The sequence below is a fragment of the Corvus cornix genome, chromosome 8, assembly GCF_000738735.6.
Source record: "Corvus cornix cornix isolate S_Up_H32 chromosome 8, ASM73873v5, whole genome shotgun sequence".
In the NCBI taxonomy this organism is placed as follows: Eukaryota; Metazoa; Chordata; class Aves; order Passeriformes; family Corvidae; genus Corvus; species Corvus cornix.
This window is the reverse complement of record NC_046338.1, coordinates 3400450-3412712: the sequence shown is the minus strand read 5'-3', so window position 1 is coordinate 3412712 and position 12263 is coordinate 3400450. Positions and strand designations below refer to the sequence as shown.

The window sequence follows — 12263 nt, the reverse complement described above, 5'->3', positions numbered from 1 at the left end:
GGGGGAAGGATAGTGGATGCAGTGATGTTAGCTTGGCAGCAGCTCCTTTGCTGGTGCATATCTTCTTCACTGCTTGCTGCCCTTGCAGCTGGCTTTTTGTCTTGTTGAATGTGACTGAATATTTTTCCAATAAATTCTGTGTTAAATGAGAATGACTCCAGGCTGTTGAGTTTGGAACTGAACTCTTGTTTAGAATTGTTTATAAATGTTTCAACACTCTGTGTTATCACAGTCCATACACAGTGCAGACACACATGCATAAGTTGTACTTCAGCCTGGATTTGGCTTTTAACTGTAGTTGCTAATCAGGCAGAAGTGCCATTTAGAAACAGCATTCACAGCTGGGAGATTTGAAGCACCTGCACCTCTGAGCATGTCCTGCTTGGTCTGTCTGCCCTCCATGTCTCTCCTCTCCTCTGCAGTGGGACAAGGCTCCCAGCAGGCACACACTGTCCTCCCTGCCTTGTTCCAGCTTCTCCAGCTCTGATTTCATGTGCCTGCTCTCTGCCTCTGCAGCCCTTTCTGGCCTGGGCCCTGGTGCTTGCCTGCCTGTGGTGCCATGCCTGGGATGCCTCAGGGATTTAAGGATACTTGCACCAGTGTCTCGGTGGTGCAGGCGGTTTTCTCCCCCTTCAGCAGCAGCCTTACTCCAAGAATTTACTTTCCAACCCCTTCTCTCCTCCCTGCCCCAGTTCCTGACTCTGATAATTCAGTCAGTTAATCTTTTACCAGTTAGAGTGCAAGTTGTGTCAAAATCGATCAGTTTGCAGCCATGGCTCTGGCAAGGATGGAATTTGTGCTCATGGCCTATCTTGGGTGTGTGGGAATAGCGCTATCACATGGCTTGGCATCCAGTCTGAAGTGTGGGAGATCCAAGCTGTAAATCCTTGCTTTGAGTTGGAGCAGGGCATGGGACATGAGTTTTTAGATCCCTGTGAGTGTGTGTATTAAGTATTCCATTGTTCCCTTTCTTCCTTTCACACAATGTGCATTTGTTTTCTGTGATTTAGAAAAAGACACCCTATGTGTGTATTTTCAGTCCAATTAAGAAATCCCTCATTTTCCCTTCTTGCCTAGGAAGATTAAAATACATTGCACTACATAATTCTTAAACTCTTGTCCCCAGGTGTTTGGGATTATCTATAAAAATCTCAAAAAATCATTCTGTGGAGGTGTAGCTGTTAAAATAACCCAAAGCAATCAGAGAGAGAGAGATGAAGAAAGGGTACCCCATAAGTAACTCTGGCAAGCAGAAAGATTGTGTGAGTTCCTTTGCAAGTGAGTTTGGAGGGTGAGTCGCAGGATGTGAACACAGCATTGGGAACGTTCCTGGATCTTTTCCACAATCCTTTTAATGTGGTCACAGACTCCTGACTGGGTGAAAATAAATCTGAATTAACTTCAGTGAGTGTCGAAAACATGGAGACTTTAAATTTGTTTGGAAAAAGCATCAGAGTGTGCTACGATTTTTTTTTTTGTCTCTACTAATTAGTGATGACACAGCATCAAGATGGCAAAAAATGAATCATTTGGATGTTCATGAAACAAAGTATTTTGAGTGTCACTAACATGTGGCTTTTGGGAATTCTTGAAGTAATAGAATAAGGATCCAAGGAGTATCTTTGATGAAACAGATTTGTTTGAAGAAGACAGTTATTCTTAATCCAGTTTCTTTCCTGATTAAAGTAACAGCCAGACTGCTCCTGTTCCTTCTTGAAGGCTGTCAGGTGTGTTAACAATATGTAATGGCTTTTATTATCAAAATAATCAGGCTGAATGATCTTTGGGCTAAACTGTGGAGCACCTTGGCATTCACTTAGGAAGTTAAATTTATGTGAGTAGCAACCACCTATGTCTGGGAGGTGACCTAAACCTGAGTGGTCAGGAACAGACATCCAAAAGTTGTGTGTTTTATATTAAAAAATTGTAATCAGAGCATTTCTTTTTAGAACTCAATAGAAACCCAGTAAGTTTTAGAAGCTTTTCAAGGTCTAAACTCCAAGTTTTAAGACAGATTCTTTGCATGACCCAAGACTAAACAAAATTTTGCTTTTTTGTACTAACCCAGTTGCACTGTAGTTTCTCGAATTCATAGATTCCATTTCAGCAGCTTTCTGGACTTGTAAGATTTTGGGTTGATATCAGAGTATCTGAATTAAGTTACAGAATCATAGAATCACAGAATGAATGAGGTTGGAAGGGACCTCAAAGCCCATCTCATTCCAACCCCTGCCATGGGTTGCCACTCTTCCAGGTTGCTCCAAGCCCCATCCAAACTGGCCTTGAACACTTCCAGGGATGGGCACCCTGTGCCAGGGCCTCAGCACCCTCACAGGGAGGAATTTCAAGAGCCAAATATTATTTCTTAAAATGGAATCGTGTTCTCTTTTAGTTCAGCCTGTACATTCTTGACACTGCATGGAATTAATTTTTGCTCCAGAAAAACCCCAGCAAGGACTTGTGTTTCTAAGGCAGGAGCTGATCTTAAGTGAGAAAACTTTGCCCTTTTCAATTATTTAAAATGCTGGTGGAGGTTTTTCAAGCAGTCTTCCCATGGAAGTTTGATTTGTGACCCTTGTGGGCTTTTATTTAGTTTTGATATTCTTATTTTAATCTACTGAGGTGAGAGGTGACTGTTGGGATTGCTTTGCAGGACAGTGATGCTCACTGTCTGTCACACTGGAATACAGCATTACTCCAGGGAAAACTTTCTTCCCGTTCATCATGGTCTGATAGCTGGATGGTGTGGAGATTGTTTGTGGAAAAGTAGTTTTGAGAATATGCATTGCTAACATAAGCTAAAATCAGATTGAGCTTTGGAGATGAAAACAAGGAATAGAGCCTGGCCCAGGTGATAAGATCAGCCTTTTGTGATGTCTTCTTGCTTTCTGGACCATCACCTCTGTGCAGAGAACAGTGGTAGAAACTTTTTGTAAATGATTTTTTTTGGTAGAAGAGATTTTTTTTTAGGAGTTTGGAAATGTTGTGTAGCTTTTTGGAAAGCCACGTGATCTGCAGGCTTTGTCTGTGTGCTCACAGAGCTCCTTGTTTTCTTCCTATGCATATAATTAACAAATACTAAATTTTAAATCTTAAATTTTAAATATTTTCAAACGGTTTATTTTAGAAAATAGAACATTTTTCAGGCAAATGTTTTTTGATAAAGTTGTTGACTTTGAAACTGCTCTGACACGGAGCAGCTGATGGGGAACAGAGACACCCCAGGTTATTGATCTGAAACTTGTGCCTCCGTGGACTCCTCATGGGGAACTTTGCTTATGATCAGTCTGTGGTGGGGGAAAGGCTCAGTTCTCCAGGCTCAGTTCTCCAGAGAGTAGAGCTGTCTGGATGATCAGAACACTGGGTTTAAAAAAATTGTCCTTTTTACCTAAATATCAGGGTTTTAATTACATTAAAATAAGGACATGACCATGCCTGACCTCTAATACCTGCCTTTCTAAACATATTTTTATTAGAACTTGCCAGAATCGTGGGAGAAGGTTGGCTACTTCTTTGATCTTCCGGATTTCTTATCTTGGAAAGCCACAGGTGTCACTGCAAGGTATGTTAATTATAACAGTATGATTTTGTCTCTTTTCTTATGTACATTTCTGCTTTAATTCATTCTGACTGGACCTGCTGTTATGTACATCTGTCTGTAATTCAGCTAGCCCCAAAACATCTTGAACCTATCTCCTGCCTCCATCGTGCATTCCTGAACACAGTTGTTCCTGGGAGCAGTGGAATTCACAGATACAGTATGTTGCTGCAAAATGTCATTTTGGAGCATGAATGTGATTGCTGGAGTTTCTGTTAAATACACTTCCAATAAGTCTTTGAAATCTATTTTTGTTGACAAATTTACTGACTTTTTTGAGAATTGGAAGTGTGCACTTCTTTGCCATGTGGGAGGGATCGGGTAAAATCTTAATTTAAAATGGTCACTTCACTGTAAAACATGGCAGCTGTGCTGCTCCCCAAAAGCACCCTGGAATCCTTGCTGAGCAGTTGAACAAAACCCTCTGAGACAACCCCTTAAAAACCTGAATTACAGTGACCAACACAGGTGAAGAGCATTTGCAGATCCTTGTGAGAAGTAAGGGACAGTATTATTTATTTCAAATCACGCCCAGTTCAGTGCAGCTCACAGTTATTTCCATAGCAGTTTGTGGGGCGGAATCTGTGCAAAATGTAGTCTCAGATGAAAGCTGGCCACAGGATAGTTTTAGTCTCTATGGAAATGAGACATCTTCCCATAAGATACAGTTCTTTTTATTTGAGTGCTCTATTTCTCCCTAGTTAGCCTTCCTGATTGACAGCTATTGTTAGAGCATTATCTGTTCTATATTCCTTGCATTATACAGCAGGGAAGTGCTATGATTGACTTTAAAAAGTCAAGAAGAGGGGTTGTGCAAGGACTTGCCAGATGATAATTGATAAATGGTATCTTAAATCTTCCTCCTTTGGACTTTCAGTCAGATTTTGCTGTCTAACTCTGAGTTATGTAACAGAAGAACAACTTGCACCCCACAGATCTTGCAATCTAAACAGTCCTGTCACCTGACCCAACTCTACCTTCAAGAGGATAAATCCCAGGCTCCCAGATGATATTCCAAGGTCTGCATCTTGTGAAAGGACTCAGGACTTTGATTTAGCATTAGCACCCTTTGGTCAGGGCATGAGGTGGAGGAGGCTCTGAAAAGGGAGGGCACAGTGATCCTGACAGCTCCATGGTTCTGCCTGGCTTTGGCTTCGTGTTCTTGGCTGCAACTTCCTGGGGGTGAAGCAGAGAATCTCTCTTAAAAAAATAGAGTTGCAGAGGATTATACTCAAAAGCTGAGATGCCTGAATTTAGACAGGCAAGTTAATTTCCTTAGCAATGGCAATGTGATTATTCAAAATCTTTTAATTGTATTGATGAAGGTTGTAAGGGAGAAAGGAATGTTGGGAAAAGACTCTCTGGATAAAGTCTTCCCTCACACTTTGGCTGAGAGTCTTCTATTTTGAATAAAATAGCTCCTTGTTCATTGCTGTCTTTAATGTGCTCCCCAAAATTAAGCCCATTGTTTTGATTCTAGTGGATTGTCTTATAGGGTAACAAAGGAAGAAGAAAAAGACAGGAAAAGAGGTACAAGAAGCATTTTGCTGGAATCAAACCTAATTTTTTTCCCTTTCTCTGCTTTACCCCATGCACACCCGTTTTCTGAGAATTTTCTTGTAGGTTGGTGAAGTCAAGTAATTTGTCCTGCATATGCTCATAACACAAGGGAAGTGTGAATTTATCAAGTATGAGATTCTTACCTCTTACCACCCTTTCTCCCTTTGAGCACAAAGGAGTCTATTCACAGGGCAAAACACAGTGTTAGTCACTGTGAATCATACAGAACTTGGCCCTGATAAAAGAAGGATTTATTTTTTTAAAAAATTGTTTTGGTGAGGAGGATTTTACCAAAATAAATGCAATTCTGAAGGCACTGTTATAGAAAAGACCGTGCTTCGTTAAATTTTTAAGGGGCTCTCTAAAACATTTTGTATGTATTTGACATTTAGAAATTATGTAAAGTCTTTTTGCCTTCAGTGAGGTTGCTGTGCACAAAGTTAAGTAGTGTGTGAGATCAGAGTTTGACATGTTTGAAAAAGCAGTTCTTGATGTGTGTTTCTAAGTATGAAATCCTTTGTCTCTCACCTTTAATTCTGCTGGCTTGAACTGTCTTGTTGCCAAGTTTTTTTTCCAGTGGACCTATAGTAAACAATAACTGTTTCTTACCTCCAGGGTGGAGGCTCAAACATCATCTAGGATTTTTTACCTCCTGGCTTTGAAATTGCTCTGTATCTCACTGAACAACATCCACTCATCAGTTGCAAAGGATGAGTTCCAAATTGTTGATTCCCTTTGTTCTTGGAAAGCTGTTGCCTGTAATGCTCCATATTTAATATGGTTATGTTTTATTATTTCTGCTTTGGGCTGGTGATTGACCATTGACTCGTCCTGAACGATCCAGGCATGGTCATGCTGACTATTCTGCATTAAAAAAAAAGTTACTGACAGCTCTTCAGTTAAAAAATTTAAACCTGGAACTTCTTAGCTTTGCTCCCCAATGCTGCAACAATGAGTGTTGGTTTTACCACTTGAATACTCGGTTGTCTTCTCCCAGAAGTGCAGTGGTGGAGAGGAGGAGCTGTTCTCTGACAGACTCTTAGCAGTGCTTTTCAGAGGCTCAGCACTTCTGCTCGTGGTGAGTGTGACTCACACTGCTCTCCCTCCCCCATCCACAACTTCTGGTAACCTTTCCTTTATATGGTACTTTGGGTACAGCTGTCTTAATAAAATCTAAACTCCTCTCTGGTTTAGTTATAGGCTACTGTGTTATGGATGGGGAATTCTTACCAGAGATGCACATCTGTAATCTTAGTGTGTTTCTGGAGTCTTGTGAAGGATTACATTGCAGATAAGAATAGGGCTGAGCTGTTAAACTGGGTGGAATCCACACACAAATTTCTCCAAGGTCATATGTATTTAGACCCAAAATGCTGCTTCAGGGCAACTTCCAATCATAGGCAACTCAATCACTGCAAAATGAGCTAGTCTGTACTGGAATTTAAGATGAATTCTAACAAAAGAGAGATTAGGCCTGTGAAAGAGGATTTGGAAACATAAGGAATAATGTCAGGCTGACATTATTGAGATAGAAGGTGTCCAGCATTGTGCTACAAGCCACCTCTCAAAATTACCAAAAAAGTTGGAACAAATGGAATATTTGTGCAGGATATTTTTTTCATCTTATACTCTAGATATGTTAATATCTGGGGAGGATAATGTGCTATCTAGTAGAGACTTCATCTCAGCTATGAATTTGACCCAAATAATTTTCTTGTGAAAATACTTGTCCAGTCAGTCTTCAGCTGCTTGCCATCATGACATGGGAAAGGGTGGAACAGCTGTTTCATATACTTCACTTTTCTAAATGATCTCCTTCCAACAGATCTCAGGATCATGAGTTTCTCGGTTTTATAAGAAAGAAATTCATACTGTTTATGGTAGTGATGGACTACAAAGTGAAAAGCAAATGCTTGTAGTTGATAAAAAGCATTACTGGGAAGCACATGAGTAATATTTGTCTGTATCTCTGTGAGAGAGGGGGATCTCTTTTCAGTATACAGTCTTATTTTCAAGAAAAAGATACTTGACAAACTGTTTTCTTTCATTTATGAGTTCCTTGGCCTGTGCACATTTAAGTAGCTGGCTCTTTATGTTAAGCAGTGACTGATTCCTTAAACTTAAAATTCCTTAAATTCCTTTGTAACTTGTTGCTTGTAATTAGGGCTTGAGATGGCTCCCTTGAACTGCTGGACTTGCAAAGAACTCCCTGGATGTTGTCACAGTTGACGCAGAGTCCACTGGGATGAACAGGAGTAGAGTCTGGTCCCTTGTTGAATTGTAGTGAGGGAAGCTTGTAATAGAACAATAAAGCCAGGGAGGTGCTCTAGAATCCAAGAATCTGGATTCAGATCTCTACCCTGTGATGTTCCTTGTGTGATTTGGAGAAGTGAATTAAATCTGTGTCTTTGGAGGTGTAGGGGCAGCTGAATACATTTGAGGATTTGATGTTTGTTCATCCCTGTGTTTGTTCTTCATCTGTTAAACTGATGCATCCACACACTCTTAGGAGGTTGCTTACTTTTACCGCTGTGAGGTCGGTCTCTCATGGCTGTGTCAGTGGAGCCCTCACCAAGCATATTACCCAGAACAGGCTGGAAACTCTGAGAAGGGAGAGGGAGTTTGGAAGAGGAGCTTATGTTTAGAGGCACTGTTGAAAAAACAAACTGGTGCGAGTTAAACGATTATCTGAAGGATGTCTGTGTCTTTTTCAAGGATTGGGCAATCCTTTCAGAGAGATGTGGTAACTGCAGCAGCACAGACACCACTTTTTGGGGCCAGCTGCCCTTCCCTTCCTTCCTAGCCCTGCCGTGACTAATGGATACCCTTTGGCTGGGATCTGGCATTTGGATTCCTGTTGATATTTTGTGCCTACTTCAAAAGATGCCCAGTCTAAAAATCAGGCCTGTCTCTGGAAAGAAGGGGCCTAGGGAATACTGCAGAAAGCTGTTGTGATTAGTGCTGAGCCCATGGGGCAGTGACAGTATCCTGAATTGCACCCGGGTGTTGTGTCCTGTTTATGACATGAAACCCAAGACTTCAGACTTGCAGACTTGTTTAGAGAAGTCTCTGGAGAAGGGAGAATTATCTTGAAAGGCTGGTTGGGAGGGGAGGGATGGTGTTTTTGTGGATTGGACAAAGTACCATGCATTTCTTGTCATAGAGCCAAAAGCAAGTGTCCCTGTGATGGTATGTTTGCCAAATGAGAGAATTCTACTGCTATCAGGCTTTTAATAAATTCAAAACATGTTCTTTGGAGACTGGTGACACACAGACTGATCCAGAAAATAGGAAACGTGTAGCTGGAAAAGTTATCAGGACTGTGAAGGGCAGGCGCGATGTGGGCCATTACTGTTAGATATTTTTTAAAAAAAACTTAAAAACGATATGTCCTTGAGTCTACCAAGCAATCTGAAAGAGTTCTGTGTGCTAAAGGAGAAAATTGTCAGCAGGTCTTGTTAATGTTAGCCAGGAAGCACACAGGCAAACAGGAAGCTTTAGCTATTGTTATTGTACAAGTGCCCTTTACAAAATATGAGCAAAAGAAGCTTAATGTGTTTTCCACAAGAACAGGAGCCCTTCAGAGTGTCTCACTGTATCTGCCCAGTGAAGAAAAACTGCACTGTCCCTGTCCAACAACTTCGGACATACATTGAGAGGTTGTACTGCAGAGGCTTGCATTCAGATCTTCAAATATTTACTACTTTATTTTTTGAAGTTGTTAGGATTGTTAATTAGCTGTCACAATATCTAGCCCTTCATTTTCTATTATGTTCATTTGCTGCTACAAAAAAAAACCCCAAAAAACCAAAAGCCAGCTAGGTCAGTATAGAAAGGATTGGGGGCAGTGGATGTATTCCTGGCAGTTTGCCACGGAGACACTGAACTGAGCCAACCATGAAGTCATCGTGAACTCAGGGAGTCTCACTAATCCAAGGCAATGTGTCTTAATTTGACAAAGCAAAGGCTGCTTGATAAGCAAGCCCAGCTAGAAATGCTGTGAAACGGGGGTGTTTGTTAAGTGGAGATTGTGGACGAGAAATGTGGTGATATGGAAGGAATCATCTTGGTTTCAGGTCCTTCCTCCCCCAAGCCCAAAGGCAGGCTTGGCTCCCTACTCCCCTGCAGCTTGGGCTGTGCAGTGGCTTGATGTGAAATTTGAGAAACATATGTAGTTTTCTATTTCAGGAAAATGATCTCAGGGATTGAATGTGTGTTTTGTTGGCTGTTAAGCTCTGATCTTGCCTAGTGTGGTAGTTTGAGAGTGTGTGTGTGTGTGTGTGTGTGTGTGTGAGTATGTGTGTGATGGTTAAAACGTTCTCCAGCACTTTAAAAACATAATAAAAAAAAAAAAAATCAGAGTTCATATATTCATTGTTGTTAAAGGTCTTATTTCTTCAGTCTCAAAATGCAGTTAAACGATTATCTGAAGGATAATCCTATCTGACATCCTAAGAAGACTCCTAAAGAACTGTACTGTGTGTATCAGAAAATGTCTTTTATTTTTCCATAATAGTCATTAACATTTACTTGAGCTGAGGAGTGGTGTGCACACAGTTTTCCATCGAAGCAAAGAAGCTGTGTTTAAACAACCATTTCATTGTTGGTCCTGTGCAGAAGCAATGTAGATACTAACTTCTGCAGAACACTGTAATTATTAACTTCTGTGAGGTTGAGATGACAATCTCCCCTTAATAAAGTTCATAAAGAGATGGCTGGGAGATTCCTCTTGCTGACATCCTCACTGACGGTGGGAATGGATAACTGGGCTTCACTGGGGCTGGGGGGGAGTATTGAAGGAAGTTGTGGTATTACAGCCTTAAATTCTGAGGAAAAATGAGACAGAAACCACAGAGGAGTTTGTTGTCTTTCAGTTCTCTTGATCTCATTTTTTTACAATCATTTCAGTTCTCTTCAGATCCAGGCTGGGTGTTCAGGGTGTTTCTTTTGCATTAGCTCCTGTGAACACCATCAGGGATCAGACCCTCATGGTACAAGGGATGTAATAAACAATCTGTCATCTCCTTTGAACTCTTCCTTATGTGAAACCCCATGGAAAGCCCCCTTGTCCCTTGTGAGATTGGGTCTCTGTTCAGCCAGAGCTGTGTAACAATTGCTTCCTTGCATAAATTTGAACCAGATAAGAAAATAGCCATGTTTATGGACTCCTGGGTCATTTACAGCCCCAGCAGTGTTTTGGTGTGCACATATATAATGCATGTATTCACAGTAAATTCTTAAAAACCACCCCCCTGAAAACAATAACATTCCAGGGGCGTTCTCATCCAGGGAAGGGAAAGAAAGCTATGTAGCATGAAGTCTGTGCATTGTGTGTGTACATACAGTGCTCAGAAGTATTAAAATCACAGAAATTTATTATCCCATAAGGGGCTCTTTTGTCTTTCCTTCTTTTTTTTGTTTTTAAAAAAACCTCCAGACCTTTACTCCTCTGTAATACCTTGCATATGAAAGAACCTTAATAAATTCAGCCCTTAAATGTGCTCTTAAGCAAGAAAGTGGCATTGTTATTTTATAGCTGGGAAAAGAGCCATATAATTTGAAGGGTAACGTTCTTTAAGTGTTAAGCTGGGCATCCAGCTTTCTGTCTTAACTTGCAGTGAGAATTAGGTGTCGTATTCCATAGGCATTTTCACAGGTCACACTATAAATTATTTATTCTGGACCAATTCTTCCTCCAGACTTCCCAAACAAATGCTTTTCACCACTGGAGTGTTCCTCCTCTCCCTCTCACTGTAATACATGGCTGTAACAACAGTCTTGGCCTGGAGGGCAGTTTACCTACAGGTTTGCTTTATTTTTTTTGGCTGGCTCTCTAAATCTGCTTAATGTTAGTAACTTTCACTGGGAATTCTCGGCGTGCTTTAGGATGACACTGATGGTGTCAGGGTAGATTTACATTATCTTTTTAAAGTAGCATTAGTTCGCCTAGGACTTTTTCTCTTATTTGTTTTAGAATTCATGTTCTCCAGAGAGGAGCCTTTTAACTGTGAAGTGTAAATAACCTGACAAGGAAGACCTCAAAAGAAAATGAGTCTTTGTCCATGGCAGTGATACCAAGCTTGCCAACTCCGTAACCTTTAAAACAGAGCACTTTTATGCTTGACCTGTCATCTGCCTATAAAAATAATCTTAGATCAATGATACAGTGCTTTCAAGAATGTGTCTGAAGAAACCAGACACTTCTATGTATGTGTTCTGTCATTTCTTCATTGTGATAGACCATCTGCTGCTTAACTCTCAGTAGGATCTGGTTATTGATTTGGTGTAAGTGCCTGGCTCTGCCTTTTGCTTGCACTGAGGTGATGAACACTTTTACTGCAGCTTGCAGATTGATGCTGCCAGATAGCCAGCCTGATATTATATAAATATATAATGTGTTATATGAAATCACCAAGGGTTTGTTTTTGCCTTCCCCCATTCTTTATTCCAGTGCCATTCCATTAAGCTGTTCATTAGATGAAAGGTTGTAATTCAGTCTTCAGTGGATGAAATGTATATGTACTTATGGAATCAAAGACATTCCAAGAAAGGTTGTTTATTTTCTCACTACCTTCTTTAATTAAATGTCGATGGTAGGATTCTGACTTTCTGACTTCAGAGAAACAGATGAAACAATAATGCTTGCAGTGTGATCCAGCAGGGATGACTGGAGTTAGGCTTCTTGGTTGTTGGACACTGCATGCATAGGAAACTTAATTCTCCTGTGGATAGGAGAGTTGGAATTTCAGATTTCACCATGGCTGTTAGTTTAATTTGAAAGTGAAGGGGAAGTTCTGGAAGTTACATGTTTTATATTTTACTATTATGTAACTTCAGATAATATGTCAGCTTGCTGACACTCAGCTTTAAACTGGAGCTGGGAATCTCAGTTAAACCCGTGTTTGTCCACTTTGTTTTATTTCTAGTGCTCTGTCTCAGACTTGTTAGCCTGAGTTCTGAGCCTGCTGCTGTTCTGCATTGTGGATGTATCCTGGGACTCTTTTGAGAGTGGATTAGAAAGCATAGGCATTCCTCAGAGAGCCCATTGCTGTGTTCCCTGGTAGGCTGGGGCTGTCCCAGAGTCACTCCCAGAATCCATATGCCA

General features: G+C 40.8%; 1 protein-coding gene across 12 annotated transcripts in view; it reads left to right on the top strand.

Moving 5' to 3' along the window:
• The window catches only part of FGGY (FGGY carbohydrate kinase domain containing), a 282954-nt gene that overhangs the window by 174878 nt on the left and 95813 nt on the right, over positions 1–12263 (top strand). For all 12 annotated transcript variants that reach the window (XM_039555991.1, XM_010408771.3, XM_039555988.1 and 9 more), the window contains one exon: positions 3477–3562. In XM_039555991.1, coding sequence (XP_039411925.1) covers positions 3477–3562 — 86 coding nt within the window. The remainder of the gene's footprint in view (positions 1–3476; positions 3563–12263) is intronic.